Source organism: Carettochelys insculpta, chromosome 10, assembly GCF_033958435.1.
Source record: "Carettochelys insculpta isolate YL-2023 chromosome 10, ASM3395843v1, whole genome shotgun sequence".
NCBI classification, from domain to species: Eukaryota; Metazoa; Chordata; order Testudines; family Carettochelyidae; genus Carettochelys; species Carettochelys insculpta.
In genome coordinates, this window is record NC_134146.1 from 47,058,600 (window position 1) to 47,075,074 (window position 16,475).

At 61.4% G+C, this 16,475-nt stretch overlaps 1 protein-coding gene across 1 annotated transcript in view; it reads left to right on the forward strand.

The window, feature by feature from the left end:
• The first annotated feature begins 4,419 nt into the window (after positions 1-4,419).
• The window catches only part of LOC142018262 (solute carrier family 12 member 9-like), a 44,751-nt gene continuing 32,695 nt past the window's right edge, over positions 4,420-16,475 (forward strand). Inside the window, exons 1-2 of the mRNA XM_075003900.1 lie at positions 4,420-4,639; positions 16,104-16,238. Of these exons, the coding sequence (XP_074860001.1) occupies positions 4,468-4,639; positions 16,104-16,238 (307 nt within the window). The 5' untranslated portion in view covers positions 4,420-4,467. The remainder of the gene's footprint in view (positions 4,640-16,103; positions 16,239-16,475) is intronic.

The following is a 16,475-nucleotide window of genomic DNA, read 5'->3' on the forward strand; positions in this document are numbered from 1 at the left end:
TCCCCACTGGCGCCGCGTTCCTCCCCAGAGGTGGCTGCATCTCTTCTCCAAGTCCTGTCACTGCTGCCAGGCCGGTGTCCGCTGATTGCTGAGCTGGGAAACAGCCTGCCCGCTGCAGGCCCCTCGCTGGGAAGAGCAAACAGGGCACCAGGCCGCCGGATGCCTGGGTCCCTTTGCTGCTGGCAGATTGCTCCCCGCCTCCTCGCTCATCCAGGGCTGTTCCTGTCTCGTGTCCGTCTGGGAGCAGCCAGGGCTGCCGCCTCTCGGTGTGTGCCACAAGTTCCCCCTGCTGTGCTTCGGGCCTGTTCGTGGCTCCGGACGCTGCCAGGATGGAGCCAGCCTGTGCTGCGCACACCCCCTGCAAGAGGTGGGGGTTGGCCTGGCGCCAGCCCAGCCATCTCCAGCAGCCGGATTTGCCTCTGGCCCATGGGGCTGCGAGTGATGACACCCTCGTGATGCCATGGTTCTAGCTGAGCCTCAGGAGCCTCCTCCCAGCCACGCCTCTGCAGCTCAACGGGAAGCAGCCGGAAGAGCTGGGTTGTCAGGTCAGAGGGCCAGCCCCAGCTCCTGTGCTTGCCGCCCTCCCAGTCTGAGCCGGAGCCTGGGGACAAATCCTGCTTCCATGCAAGTTAGTGATTCCATGGCGCCCACATCTCACCCCGGCTGCAGAATTCCCAGCCCAGGATGGTTGCACCTCCACCTAGCTGGCAGTGAAAGGAAGCAGCAGAGCTAGAAATCTGACCTTCCTCTCCCAACTCCCAGGCCCTGCCTCTTCAGCTACAGGAGACTCTCCCTCCCCTGCTAACAGTATAGGGCTTATGACACACAGCACAGTCGTTCTGTTTCTATAAGGTAGGGGATAGCAGAAAGTACCAGCCTACTGACTGACTTAGGTGGGGGCGGGGGGTCACAGGGACATAGGAGGAAAGAATCAAACAGCTCCAGCCATCGGACAGCTGAGCCATGTCTAAATGCGGGGAGGGTGTTGGAACAGCCTCTGAATGATCGAGGTCCCAAGGGAGGTTAGGCCAAAGTGCAGGCTACTGGGAGGAGGCCCTGCACTGATGCCTGGGAAAACGGCATGTCTATGGGAGTCATGGCTGGAGCCCCCAGAGGGTGGGGTCCTGCTGCCAGTGAAGGTGTGACTAAGGAGAAATGTCTGTAATGCTTTCTTGAAGATTGTGTGTGCCTCAGTTTCCCCCATGCAGCGCTGGGCACTCTAGGGGGCAGAGAGGCTGCTGGTTCTCCGCAGAGGCTCAGCGGCACGGGGCGAATGGCTCCAGCACTGCCGGACCGGAAGTCCCATAGCAATGGAGGGCTCGAGCGGACGACGGGTAACCCAATCACTGGGGCTTTGGTACCTAGCGAGCCGTCTCCGGGATGGCCCCATCTCCCATGTCGGCTGTGGGGGGTGGAAGTTAGCGTGGGCTGTGGGGGGCAGTCTGGGCACACGCTGAATGGGGATACAGAGAGCTGGGTGGGGGCTGGGGGCTCGGGCTGGCCAGGCCCAGCCTGCGACTGTGTTTTCTCTGGGCTAAGCAGGGATGCCCGGCGCTGGGCCCATCGACTGAGGAACCCGTCAGGCGCTGCACTGGCTGAGCACCCCCTGAGGGCTGCGGTGCCCCTGGAGAGCGGCCAGGGTCTGTCCTGGGGACCCCACAGAGCAGTGGGAAGCAGGGGGCTGCAGGGGCAGGCTCTGCTGTCCCACCCCCTTCACCAGTCCCAGAGCCCCAGGAGAGCTGGATGGATGGAGTCCTTAGCACAAGCTCCAAGCAGCTTGCAGCCCGTGGGGCTATAGGAAAAGGCGTTGGGGGGGAGCAAAGGACCCAGAGTGTGGCCTGCATAGAAGCAGAGTAAACCCAGAGTAGGGGGGACATCAGAGCCCCGAGGTGTAACAGCTGCAGGAAGCCAGGGAGTAAGTGCTCCAGAGGCCCAGGGTGGAGGAAATGAGGGTGGCTCCAGACAGAAGCTGCTGACGGGCTCCAGCCACCAGCACACTCCTGCCCTGTTGGGCTCGCTTGGGCTCAGCCTCACCTGGCCCCAGTAGGAGCAGGAGGGGGCCACTGGGGAGCCTCCAGCGGGGTAGAGACCCTGGGGCAGCGACCACATGCAACGGGACCTGTGCCCCAGATGTGCAGCCGTTTGCCCTGCCCGGGGCCTGGCTCGCTGTGTGGCCCCAGGGAGGCTTGGGGGGGCCGAGGGCTGGGGGTTCTGCAGGGTGCCGGCTTTGAGGCCCCACTGGGGTCGGACTGCATCACCCTGAGACAAAGCTGGCCTGCGCCTGTGCTGGCCTGGGTGGCATGCAGAGAGCAGGCTGGCTTGGGGCACCAGGGGAAGGCAGCTCAGCAAAGGAGGCCTGTAACCAGAAGCCTGGAGCAGAGATCAGCCCCACCCATCATCTCCATGGGTGAGTCACAGGGGCTGAGGCGGAACTGCCCTGAGCCCGGTGCCAGGGAGCTGGCGCAGCCCTGGGCTTGGCTCACAAGTGCCCCCCACCTCCCAGCCCCGGAGCACCAGAGGCCTAGAGACACGGCTGGGTGATGCCCGAATACTCCAGGGACTGCTCCCTCCTCCAGCTGAGGGGTCCAGACACCCCCCTGCACTGCCCTCCTCACGCCCTGGCAGACGGGCAGGGGGTGGAGCGGTAGGACCCGGCTCAGTTTCAAAGGCAAAGATTTTTGGGGTGGCAACGGCTGGCTACAGACCCAAGCCCCAAAGGAGGATGTGAAACTTCTCGGCATGTGGGCAGCTGGCCCTTTGGCTGCTTAGCAACTGCACCGTGAGGCCCTGGGAAGTGCCAGTGAGGGTGGCTACCAAGGGATGTGAAAGCTGCTGTGACATTACTGGACACCATGTGGAAGTGTGACTGACTGCGGATTTTATCCCCCCTGGTTGGGTTGCATGTGTTTCCTACTGTCCTGGAGTAACCCGAGGTGTGTGCCTCAGTTTCCCCGGGCACAGCATCAGTGCATCGCGGTGAGACAAGTTGACTTCGCATGCACAGGCCAGGATCTCCTGGCTCTTTGTAACCTGGCAACCAGGTGACACTTTTCTCCCCCCACACCGGGGTACCAGGACAGAGGCAGGAGGAGGGGCCTGGCTGGTTTGAATGGGCACTGGGCGGTGGAGTGGGGCAGTCTGGTCTGGCTGGAGAGGGAGGAAGGGGGCCAGGGTCCGGCTCGGGGACCCCCTGGGCCCCTCTCCCCAAGACAGATGGTACTGACGGCTTCAGGGGTCTGCGCTGACAGGTCTGTATTGCGCCGGGTCCCTGTTGACTAATGAACCTCCTGTTCTCCCTGCTGCAGGGGAGTCACATCTGCCTGTGGGTGGGGTGTGGGCCCTGACGCCCCCATGCTCCAGGACAGGAAGGGAACTGTTGTGGCTTGAGTCTGCCTGGTGGTTCAGGCTGGAAGGAGGCAAGGTGGCCTGACAGGGCTGGGGGAGATGGCTAGACAATGTTTAAACGGCCTGTTTATGCCTCAGGTTCCCTGCAGATGTGTGCCTCAGTTTCCCCAACATGCTGCTTTGTTACTGAGTGAGGGGAAGGGCTGCTGATTGCCTGCAAAGAGGGGCTGATCGGCTCCAGGCTGTCTGGCCCTTTGACCCCGTACCAGTGGAGCGTTTGACAAGACAATGGCAAACCCAGTCACTGGGGCTTTGATACCAACCCAAGCTCCCTCTGCCCAGCTGGAGAATGAGGCCAGGGCCGGGGAGGTGGAAGTTAATGCGGCCTGTGAGGAGCAGTCAGGGCACACACAGAATGGGGACACGGAGAGCGGTGTGGGGTGTGGTGGGGGAAGACTGTGGGTGCAGTGTGGGGTCTTGGTGTGCAGGGTGAGGACGGGGGGTGTAGTGCAGTGTTGGGGTGCAGAATGAGGACAGGGAAAGTGATGCAGTGTGTTGGCGTGCAGTGCAGGGTGAGGACTGGGGTGCAGTGTGGGGTGCTAGGAGCAGTGCGAGGTGTTGGGGTGTAGTGTGGGGTGTTGGGGCGCAGACCGGGGGTGCAGTGCAGTTGGTGGGGTGAGGATGGGGGTGCAGTGCGGGGTACTGGGGTGCAGTGCGGGGTGCTGAGGTGCGGGGTGAGGACAGGGGTGCGGTGCACGGTGTTGGGGTGCAGGGTGAGGACTGGTGGTGCGGTGTGCGGTGTGCGATGTTGGGGTGCGGGGTGAGGACTGGGGTGCGGTATGGGGTGGTGGGGTGCGGGGTGAGGACGGGGGTGCGGTGCGCGGTGTTGGGGTGCAGAGTGAGGACGGGGGTGCGGTGCGGGGGGAGCCCAGGGACGGATTCAGCGCCCGGCCGCGGCGGCGGACTCCGGAGGACTGTCCCGGGCCGGGGGCGGTGCTGGCGGGCGGGGCCGGGGCGGTGCTGCCGGGCCGGGTCCGCCCCCCCGGTCCCGAGGCGGCCCAGGCCGAGCAGGGCGCGAGGAGCGGGCAGCAGGGCGTAGGGCTCGGGCGGGCGGCCGGCGCCATGGGGGGCTCGGAGCGGAGCCCGCTGCTCACCTACCGCCTGTGCAGCAGCGTCTCGCTGGAGGAGCCCGGCCCGGGGGCGGCGCGGGGCTCCCGCAAGCTGCGCACCTTCCTGGGCGTGGTGGTGCCCACCCTGCTCTCCATGTTCAGCGTGGTGCTCTTCCTGCGCCTCGGTGAGTCGGGCCCGGCCCGGGACCCCCAACTGCCCGCCCGGCTCCCGGCCCTAGCGACTCCCCAGCTCGGGACCCCCAACTGCCCGCCCGGCCCCCTGAACCCCCAGCGACTCCCCAGCTCGGGACCCCCAACTGCCCGCCCGGCCCCCTGAACCCCCAGCGACTCCCCAGCTCGGGACCCCCAACTGCCCGCCCGGCCCCCTGAACCCCCAGCGACTCCCCGACCCGGGACCCCCAGCCCCAGCGACTCCCCGGCCCGGGACCCCCAATTTCCCGCCCGGCCCCCAGCCTGGAACCCCCAACTGCCAGCCTGGCCCCTTCCTGGAACTTCCAGCCTGGGACCCCCAGGGTTCCCCCTTAGCCTTGTCCCCCACTGAGACCCCAAAGACTCCCAGGGGCCCACTAGGGCCCCCTCATTTCAGCCCACCATGACTTCCATGCTGGACTCAGCCAGCCCGGTCCTTCCCAGCCCCCTAACCTGGCACCCCAGGGACCCCCCACCCCCATCCTCTGGTCTCTAGTGCCCTGATCCTCTGGTTATTCTTCTCCCTGGGCCCAGACTTCTCTTGGTCCCCTTCCTGCCAGGGGCTGTTCTGGGGCTTGGGGGTACAGGGTCCCGGCTCTGGCATTCCAGCCGCCTCTCCATCACGGTGGAACCAGGGGACACTGGGTGCCCTTGTAGCCCCCTCCCTGGCATCCGCACACCTGGCCAGCAAGCCCTCCAGTGCCTCACTGGCTCCCAACAGTCCAAATCCGCCCCCCTGAACCCCCACTGCCTTCCCCTCCCTTACCCCTCCCCACTGGCCTGCCAGCACCCCCTCCCCCAACAGCTTCTTTCCCTAGCCCCAAAACCCTGCCCAGCACCCTGGCCCCTGCCCCAGGCCCTCAGCGCACACCCCCAAGTCTGCCTGAGCAGCACCTGTCTCTCTGGCCTCCCCCGCCCCCACAGTGACAGCCTGTGCCCAGTGGTCCACAACAGGGAAAGACCCTGCCCCAAACCCAGGCCGTGTAAGACTCTGGGGCCTTTGCCTAGAGTTTGGGGAGCAAGTTTGCTTCTGGGGTTGTTAGCAGCTGGGAGGATGGAGCCCCGAGTGGGCGATGGTAGTCGGGCGAGCTGCCCTGAGCTGCCCAGCTGAGCGGAGCGCCGTTGTGCCAGCTGGAAAGGCGGGTGCCCGGATGAATGTCGACCTCCTGCAGCAGGAAAGCCCCTGGTTGTCCTGTGAGCAGTGTGGGACCCTGCTGGAGACAAAGCGTGATACGGCTCCCAGAGCTGGTGGCTGTGGAAGTGCAGCCTGCTTGTGGGCCAGGGCCCTTGCTCCTGGGCCCACCTTCGTCCTATAAACCCAGGCCAGAGCTGTGAGAAGAGGGAGCCTCAGGAGCTTGGCTGGGGGGCTGGGCTGGGCTGGGCTGGGCTGACATGACATGCGCTGGTAGCACCCTTTGGAGCCCTTCCACCGGTCGCTGGGGAATGTGGAAGTAAAACTGCTTTTCTGTTGCACTTTCTGGCTGCTGGGTTTGGTTTGGTTTGCGTGAAGTCTGGGGCTCAGGGACCTGCTGGGAACTTCTGCTCTGGGCTCATAATGTCTAACTGGAGGAGTCGGTGTTTTCAGGAAACCCCACCCTGGCCTCTTTGCTCTCTGCCTCCCCTTCTCCCGCCCCACTCAGCCCTCTGGGCTTGGCCTGATCTGATGGACACATAGGTGGTGAGGCCAAGCCATGCTGGGCTGGCACCTGGGATGTGCCCAGCAAGGACAGAGACCCGCCAGCCTGGGGGGACCCTCTCCCAGGGACTATCGGCCTCCCATCTGTTGGGACTCTGGAGACATGCTGGGGTGTGTGTTCTCCCATAGTACCAGGAGCTGAGAGCTGCTCGCAGCAGGGCTCAGTTTGGAGTCTGTTCCTCTGTGAGCAGAGCCGTCTGCTGAGGAGCCGCAGACCCCTAACCCCTTGCAGATCCAGTTACTGGATTGGGTGGAAATCCAATTCTGCCACCCCCTGCGGCTTCCTGTGTGTGGCAGAAGGCAGTGGGTTGGCATGGGAGGGAACCCAGTGCGACTCCAGGCAGCAGAGGCCAGGCTGGGATTGCAGGGCTGGCCTTAGAGAATAAAACCTCCCTTTGGACGTCCCCTGGATGCGCTGAGCCACAGCGAGCCTGTGCATGGCCTCGCTGCTAGAACCCCCTCCCCAGTGTACCTGGTTTCGCTTGTGTCCTGTGTTCCTCACCCTTTCTGGACGCTCCTCCCCAGAGCTCCTGGGCTTCTGCCCTCCCCTGCTGCCCATGCGTCTCTCTTCCAGCCACTGCTGCAAATCATGCCCTCTCCCTGCTCTGCCAGGCCCATCTTTGCCGTCCCAAGAGCCACGTTGCTGCCCCTGGCTGCCTTCATGCACCCCCAGGGCTCGGCTCCGCTGCAGGGGGGCTTGAGATTCCCACTGGCGGGAGCCCAGTGCAGGGTCTGATCAACTTCTGGTGTCCTAGCCCTGCCCAGTGAAACCACAAGGGCTTGATCCTCTGGCAGCGCTGATGGGACCCTGTAATGGGGTTCAGGGGTCCCCAAGCACTGCACCCTGTCCGCAGGCAGTGACTGTCACTCAGCAGGGAGTAACAGAGAGGTAGCCCTGTTAGTCTGTCTTCTATCAAAACCAAACAGCAGTCCTGTAGCACTTTAAAGACTAACAAAACAATTTCTTAGGTGGTGAGCTTTCGTAGGGCAGACCATGGCCAGGCCAGACCAGACTATGGGCTGAAGAAGTGGGTCTGTCCCACGAAAGCTCATCCATCACCTGATAAATTATTCTGTTAGGCTTTAAAGTGCTACTGGGCGGCTTTTGTTTTACTCAGCGGGTAGAACAGGAAGTTTATTAGGCGACAGAGGCCCAGCTCAGCACAGAGGTGTCAGTGCAGCAGGCAGAGAGAGTCATTCCAACCCATCCTGGGGAGAGGAGCCCAAGGGGTGCCCCAGCTGGGGTGCAGCTTCCCTGTAGCTGGGCTGGCTGCCTTCCATCTCTCTCCCCCCAGCTTCTAACTGCTGCCCCTGATTCAAACCCAGCTCGGCTCCTCCCTGCTTTGCTCAGGTCAGAGGTGTTACCTGCCAGCTTAGGTTACAGCCCCAGGGGGTCACCCTTAGCCGCTGGGAGCTGCTCTCTCTCTCCATCACAGACCCCCAACCCCGTACTGCAATGTTGGGGGGCCTTTAACCCAGCTCGCTTGGACGCTGGAGCGCTGTGTGGTTTGGAACGGGCTGCACAAGCCCCTGCAGGGCCGCCGGTAACTTCTCACCAAACCTCCCCGCTCTCCCGGTTCCTACTCATTGGATTAAAGCCAGCTGGGGTCTGTCTGACAGGAGCTGCTGCACACCCGTGACTGCAGGGTGGGCTCTCCCACCCACGAGCGCTCCGGCCTTCCCCGGGGCTGCAGCGTTCTTCCTTCTTCCCCAAAGCACCGAGGCTGTTTGGTCCCTTGTTTGCATCCTATGATCAGCCTTGAATTGCAGGGAAACCCAGGCGGATGCCTGATTAACTTCCTGTGAGGCAATCCTGCTGGCCCGGCCACCTGCAGCTGTGTTTACCTCCCTTGTTGTAAGTTGGCAGAGCTGAGCAGTGAAGGCTTTTAGGCTCTGATGCCTCCCAGCTCTGGTTCTCTGGGGTTCTCCCCCTCAGGCCCCTTAATCTGTTGTTTAGCGAGTGTGTCTCAAACCCTTCCCAGTTGTGATGGAGTGGGGGATACCTGTGTGTGTGAGTGGCTCACAGAGGGTGTGGGGCTCCTGCTGAGGGTAACCCTGATGACCAGGTAACACCTTTGTACTGCAGACAAAGGAGGAGGTGGAGCCTGAGGGGTTTGAATTGGAACTGGGAGTTGTGAAGCAGTTAGTCTGGGCTGAGGGAGAGCGGGACAAAGGAGGGGGCCAGGCCCCAGCTCGGGGGGCCCCTCGGGGCCTCCTCTCCTCAACATGGATGGGACTGGCTGTCTCTGCCTGCTGCACTGACTCCTCTGTATGATGCTGTGTCCTGTCGGCTAATAAACCTGCTGTTCTCCTGCTGAGTGAGAGACTCTCCTGCCTGCGGACAGGGTGCAGAGCTTGGGGGACCCCAGAACCCCATCACACCAGTCCTGGTTATTAAAGCCCCACTTGGGAATTTTTGTCTCCCCAGAGGATGTTTGCTGTGGTCTGGGCAGCCCTGCGAGGAGGGAGTCTTTGGAGCTAGTTTCTGGGCTGCACAGTGGGAAAAGCCACGTGGGTGCGGCTGGCGTGGGCTCCAGGGTGGGAAAGGCGCCCCTTGCGCACTGCTGGCCTGCGGGGAAGCTCTGCAAGTTACGGAACAGGGTCGATTTCATGCTCAGAGGCGGGAGGAGGGGACCCTCTGGCGCCCTGCGTCCTGGGATGGGGGCACCGGGCGCGCGCTCTGCCCCATGTCGGCGTCCCGGGATGGCGGGAGCCTTGTGGGGCTTTGCCCTGTGAGGTCTGCAGTCTAATTAGTGGGGTACCAGAGCGTGCTGGGGGAGGGGAGCCCTGCTCCCGGGCAGTCCCCGGCTTGCAACATGGCTCATTGGGCCGGTTCATTGTCCCGATGGTAGAATTCGGTTCCCCCTGCAGCTCCAGAAGCCCCGTGCTCTGCCCCTGCAGCAAAGGGTGAGTCTCCCAGAGCGGCGCGGGTTCTAGGATGCCAGCGGGGCTCTCTCCCTTGCTGAGCGCAGCAAGAAGTGGGCTGGGCACGGCACCTGGCAGCCTGTGCTGTGGGAACAGTAGCTGCCCCGCCTGGCACCCATCCGGGAACCAGGCCAGTGCTCGCCCCGCTGCCCTGTCACAGATCTCATTCCTCTCCTGGGCGTCGGCTCTGAAACCCGGAGCAGAATCTGAGCCTGGGTGGTGGGGGGGGGAGGGAGCGATTCTGGCCTGGTTTGGGGCAGGGAGGGGAGGGAGGGATCCTGGCCCGGTTTGTGCGGGGAGGGAGGGAGCAATCCTGGCCTGGTTGGGGGATGGATGGTGCAAGGGAGGGAGGCAGTTGGCCGTGTGGAGAAAGCCCAGTGGACTTGGTCTCTCCCTGCGTTTCTGAGGCTTTGCAGGCTCCCTGCACAGAAATGACAAGGGCGGTTAGGCTGCCTCCCCTCCAGGCCTTGGCCTGGGTGCCCAGCAATGGTCCTTCTAATTTTTTGCGTCCGGGGGTAGAATAAGTTTTATGTGCGCCACCCTAGACACACACTCCGCCGGCTGTGGGCGCTCTGCGAATCAGCTGGGCGGCACCTGAAGCTCTCCTGGGTGGCCGCACGAGCGCTCAGCTTACAGGGGACATAGGTGCCCCGTTTGGCCCCGGCCTCCCTTCCTGGCTGGAATCCCCCGGCCCTTTCCTTGGGGTGGGTGTGATTTGCCCAGACCCCGTGGCAGGCCGTGTGCCTGGGGCTTTGGGGACAGAGCTGTCAACAGGCATCCAAGCAGCCTAGTGCCTTCCCTCTGGGGCCTGCACAGGCTGCAGGGTTCCCGGGTGCTCTGCAGAGAGCTGCCCTGTCCGGGCCCAGCCTTTGCAGCAGGTGCTTACAGTGGGGTCTGCACTGACCTTTGAGGATGTCCCCTGGCTCCGGTGCTGCTGCACTGGGGCAGCCACGAAAACACAGGACATCAGAACGGCCACCCTGGGTCAGCCCCGTGGTCCCTGCAGCCCGGTGGTTTGTCTCCTGACAGTGGCTGGTGCTGCGCAGGGAACGAACCAGCAGGCCAGTCGCTGAGTGTCATGGCCCATCGCCCCTGCCCAGCTCCTGGCTGTCCGAGCTTAGGGACACCTAGAGTATGGGGTTACATCCCTGCCCGTCCTGACCTGCCCTGCCCTCCAGGAACTTACCTGGTTCTTTTCTGATACAGGGGGCTGTGGGAGGGGTTACCTGGTTGGGTTGCGTGTGATTCCTACTGTCCTGGAGTCACCCGAGGGGAGCGCCTCAGTTTCCCTGGGCACAGCCTCAGTGGGTAGTGGTGCAGGGCGCTTCGGTGTGGTGACGTCCCACTTGTAGACAATGGGGGCTCCCTGCCCTTTGTAACCCAGGCAACCAGGTGATACCTTTCGTCCCCTGGAAACGGGACGAAGGCGGGAGGAGGGGCCTGGCTGGTTTGAATTGGAGCTGGGCTGTGGAGTGGGGCAGCCTCATGTGGCTGGGGAGGGAGGAAGGGGGCCAGGGCCCGGCTTGGGGACCCCCCTCTGGGTCCCTCTCCCCAAGGTGGCTGGTACCGACGGCTTCTGGGGTCTGTGCTGACAGTTCTGTTCTGTGCCGTAAAATAACCCTTCTGTTCTCCCTGCTGAATGAGAGTCACATCTGCCAGCGGAGGGGGGGCAGGGCCTGGTGCCCCGCACACTCCTGACAGACCCCTTTTCTAGTCTGGCCTGTCGCATCCCCCTGCAAGGAGCTCTGCTGTGGCCTGTGAGATGGGGGCAGAACTGCTCCCTTTGGCTTGGTTGAAACTTCCTTGGGTGACCCCGAGTTCTTTGTTATGAAGAGCAAATAACGCTTCCTTATTGGCCAAGATAAGCTGAGTCCCCAGCCTGGATGTTAGCAGCCCTGTCTCACGTGGTACACCACCTGGCCGTGCTCAGTGGAGAAGTAGCCGAGACCCCCACAAGGGCTAGTGTATAGGTAGCTGAAGACTGGTCCCAGGTACATCTGCAAACATCTGGAAGAAAATAAAGTGATTGGTAACAGCTAGCATGGATTTGTGAAGAACCAGTCATGCCAGACCAATCTGATGGCCTTTTTTGACAAGATAACAAGCCTAATGGATAAGGGAGAAGCAGTGTGTGGTATACCCAGCCTTCGTTAGGCATTTGATAGAGTTTTCCACGATCTTATCAACAAACTAGGCAAATACAACTTAAATGGGGCCACTATAAAGTGTGTACATAACTGGCTGGATAACCACTCTGAAAGAGTAGTTATTAATGGTTCACAGTCATGCTGGAAAGGCATAACAAGTGGGGTTCCGCAGGGGTCTGTTTTGGGACTGATTCTATTCAATATCTTCATCAACGATTTAGATATTGGTGTAGAGAGTACACTTGTTAAGTCTGCAGGTGATAGCAAGCTGGGAGGGGTTGCAACTGCTTTGGAGGATAAGCTCATAATTCAAAGTGATCTGGACAAACTGGAGAAATGGTCAGAGGTAAACAGGATGAAGTTTAATAAAGACAAATGCAAAGTACTCCACTTAGGAAGGAACAATCAGCTTCATCCATACAAAATGGGAAGCGACTGTCTAGGAAGGAGTACTGCAGAGAGGGATTTAGGGATCACAGTGCACCACAAGTTAAATGTGAGTCAACAGTGTGATGCTGTTGCAAAAAAGGCAAATGCCATTCTGGGATGCATTAACAGGAGTGTTGTGAACAAGACATGAGAAGTCATTCTTCCGCTCTACTCTGCACTCATTAGGCCTCAGTTGGAGTGCTGTGTCCAGTTCTGGGCCCTACATGTCAGGAAAGATGTGGAGAAATTGGAGAGGGTCCAGAGAAGAGCAACAAGAATGATTAAAGAGAACGTGAGCTGTGAGGGAGGACTGAAAGAATGGGGCTTGTTTAGTTTAGAAAAGAGAAGACTTAAGAGGCGACAGGATAGCGGTTTTCAAGTACCTGAAAGAGGGTCACAAGGAAGAGGGAGAAAAATTGTCCTCCTGGGCCTCTGAGGACAGGACAAGGAGCAACGGGCTTAAACTGCAGCAAGGGAGGTTGAGGTTGGACATTACGGAAAACTTCCCGATTGTCGGGGTGGTTAAACACTGGAATAAATTACGTAGAGATGTCGTGTAATCTCCATCGCTGGAGATACTTAAGAGCAGGTTAGACAGACATCTATCGGGGATGGTCTAGATGGTGATTGGTCCTGCTGTGAGGGCAGGGGACTGGACTTGATGACCTCTTGAGGCCCCTTCCAGTTCTAGTGCTCTATGATTCTGCACAGGAGATAGACTCATCCCCTAACTCCGGCCAGCCCCACTCTGAATTTGTGCCAGGGATGCCCGACTGGTCTCCTCCTGGTGGGTTCCCTGAGTCCCACGCCACCTGGCTCACTAGCATTGTGTTCCTCTGGTGGTGCACATTAGGTTTGTGTTCCTCCTGGTGGTGCGCATTCACACACGCCTCGGTGCATGTAAACATTTTATTCTGCACCTGGATGGAAAAAAATCCACACATGGGTGGAAAAACTTTGGAGGGAATATTGGTGGTTGGAGTTTTATCCATGTGCCTGTTCTCATTCCAGGGGTTTGTCTCCTGCCTGGTTTGCCGGTAGCTTGTTGGGGTGTAAGTAAAGCTAGCAGGTGGCTGAGCGGGCGGTGGGGGCAGAACAGGGTCTGGTATCCCTCACCTGGTTGGTGCCCATCCCAGTTCTCTGTGGAACAGGCCACTTCCTGCCTGAGCCCAGGGGAGCCTGGGTGTGCTGCGTTCTTTGAATGGCGGTGGTTCCCTCCCTCCCACCACTGCTGTCTGCCAGTGTGGCCCAGGGACACTTGGCCTGGTCCTGTGAACCTGCACATTCTGCTCATGCGTGGGATCCAGGGGGACAGTGACCTGAGTCTGGGGAGTCTCACAGAGCTGCTGGGGGGTTCCCTGCACTGAATCCCTCCAGGCCAGTGTCATAGAGCCTGGGGGTCCCCAGGCCCCACACCCCATCCGCAGGCAGGTGTGACTTTCATCCAGCAGGGAGAGCAGGAGGTCGTCAGGCGACAGGGACGCAGCGTAGAACAGACTTCTCAGCGCAGACACCAGAAGCTGTCAGAACAATCCATCCTGAGCAGAGGGGTCCCCGAACCAGGGCCCTGGCCTCCTTCCTCCCTCTCCAGCAAATGAGACTGCCCCACTCCACAGCCCAGCTCCAATTCAGACCAGCCAGGCCCCTCCTCACTCCTTTGTCCTGTTTTCCTGGGGGAAAAAGGTGTCACCTGGTTTACAAAGGGCATGGAGGGCCCTTGCCTGTGCGTGAGAAGACCATGCACCGCTATGCACTGATGCCACGCCTAGGGGAACTGAGGCACCCACCTTGAGTTACTCCAGGACTGTAGGGACTACATACAACCTAACCAGGGGAATGAAATCCTCCCAGACCCCACCTGATCACCGCTGGCTGCCCCACAGTGCCTGGGGTGTCTGGTGTAGTAAGATGAGGGCTTAAAACATAACCCTGGCTTGCAATGGGCAAGACTTAGCTAACATAAAGCCAAGGGAAGCGGTGAGCAAGAGGCAGCACGCTGGGCAGGAGCAGGGCTGATAGCGTGCAACAGGGATGTTAATGGTTCGTGGGTTAACTGCTAAGCCTCACCTGAAATGGGTGAGCCTTACTGGTTTTGGTTAACTGCGGCCCCCTGCTCCTCCCCTGTTTAGTCAGTTAACCAGTTAAACTTAACATTTGCTGGTTAACTAAGTGGGATTTTACATTGCTAGTGTAAATCTCTAATCGGCCCAAGGCACAGGCTGCACGCACACTCCAGGGGGATGCTCAGAATGTCTCTTAAGAAGCACCTTGGTACCTAAGCACTGGCCTCAGGTAATGCAGACGCACCGAGCCAGGCTGAGCACAGGGTATGTAATGTCAGCGTGACGGACAGAGAGGTTTTGCTCGAACCACCGGTTCGAGGTGGTGGCTGGTATCTAGGTAACGTCAGCACGTGGCAACCTGGTATGTCAGGAGTGAGGTGTAACTTGTTTGTACCTGTCTGTAGAGCTGTGTCATGGGGGAGCCGGCTCTGTCCGGCCAAGGGACAGTGCCCCACGTTCCTGCCTGAGCCACGGCCATTGTCAGGGGACACACATGTAGTGGTTCGGTACCGTCTGCTGACAGCTATGACGGTACTTTGACAATAAACCCAACCTGGGCGCCCTTGTCGCTTATCTGACCTGGTGGTCTCTGGGGCTCTCTGAGCCTGCCGAGCCGGCTACCTGCGCGAAGCCAGCGCAGCATGCGGTGGGGGCGCACGCTTGCAGCCGAACAGCTAGCAGTGGGCTGAGCAAGAGCCCGGTCGGGACGGCGTGCCCGTGACTTCTGACCGCAGCTGGCCCCAGCTGGAGCTGGGGTTGTCCTTCCCCAGCTCAGGAGCGTGAACGTGGCGTGGCGTGCGGGGGGGGTGGCAGAATGACGGGAGTTGTGCAGCCGGGGCTGGAAGCTGCCCCTTCCTCATGCGACCTAGGGGGCCAGGCACTTAGCAGTGGCTGTAGTTGAAGCAGAAAGACAGGGGGGCCAGTGCCCTCCGCCCCCATCGCTCTGAGGGCCGGGAGTGCATCCGGCCGCCAGGCATTGTCCCTGCAGGAACGGCTGGAGGCTGGCTCCCTCCCGCAGGGCACTGGGCTGGGGTAGATACACAGGGCATGGGCCCTGGTGATGTGGTGTTTCCCCATTGCAGCTGTTGACAGCTGCTGTGCTCCCCTTCCCCCCACCCCCGACACGCGCCTGCTGGTTAGAGGCTCTCCCTGCACACAGGCCGGGTGCTGCAGTGCATGGGCTATGGTCATTGCTTTTCCTGCTGGGCGCTGGCAAGCGAGGGCTGGAGTTGCTGGAGCAGCGGAGCCGGGTTGTTTGGCACAGGGGCCGGGGTGCTCAGGCTCCCGGCCCCCCACGCATCAGGGCTGGGGCCTTACGTTGCCCTTCGTTCCTAGTGCGTTGGCTGCGCCCCATGTGTTCCCTAGGCCGCAGCTCCGCAGGCTCAGTGTCTTTCCGACAGTCCCTTGGAGGAGCCAGCTTCTGCTTTTCCCCCAGGGCCCCCTCCGAGGCAGAGCTCTGGGCTGCAGCCCTCCGGGGAGCCCTGCCCGGGGAGCTCCTGGAGCCTCTTCCCCAACCAGCACAAGCTCAGCTCTGCCTGTGCCTTTCGGTTCCTGGTACGCCATGTAGATTGCACCTCTGGGCAGCTGAGACCCAGGCCTGGGGGAGACCTCTGCAGGGCCACAGGCACCTCAGCCAGGCTTAGCAGCGACCCCCCCGGCTGGATGCCAGGCGGGAAGGCTGGAGGTCAGCACAGAGAACCGCGCACACAGACGAGGTCCAGGGAAGCAGCTGGCCTCTTCCAGAACCAGAAGGCCGGTCCAGTCCCGTGCTCCGTCTGTGCTCTCCGGGCTGGGCCATGCAGAGCTCTGCCTCCGATGGCTCCCGGACCCACACGGTCTCTCTGGAGCCCTGTTGATCTGGGTCGATGTCAGCCAGTCCCCTAACAGTTCTTCAGTACAGCCAACCAGCGAGGAGTCGGGGACAGCAGCAGCCCCCCGCCCCGGCCCCCCACTGGTCTCTAGCAAGAAGGCTCTTCCGACAGCGGGGGAGCAGGCCCTCGGGGGGCACAGTCTTGGGGTGGGTGGTGGGGACAGGCCCCTTCTCCCCAGTCTGCCCAGGGCTCCAGGCCACACGCTTGTCCTGGGGCCGGTGGCTCAGGGCTGGCTGGGCTCTGTGGGCAGTAACTGGCTGGCAGGAGGTGGGGTTCCCTTTCCCCTTAATTCTCCCCTCTGCCGGCAGGGTTCGTGGTGGGCCAGGCTGGCTTGTACGAGGCGCTGGGCATGTTCGTGGTGGCCTACGTCATCATTGGCATGACGGTGCTCTCGGTGTGCGCCATCTCCACCAACGGGGCGCTGGACGCCGGCGGAGCCTACTGTATCCTTCCCTGGCACGGCCCCTCCCGTCACAGCCAGGCTGGGCAGAGCTGCTCCCCTGGCATGCAACTGCGTGGGGCAGGCCAGAGGCTGCCTGTGTCCCGTGGCCAGCACCCTGCGGAGGGGTTGGGCTGTGCCCATTTGCCGGGCAGAGGCTTTGCTCCGCTGCATCCCCCTCGTCCCAGCGTTTGCTCCCCTCCCAGCCGGCCTGTGGCCTCAGACGGCCCCACGGTGCCGG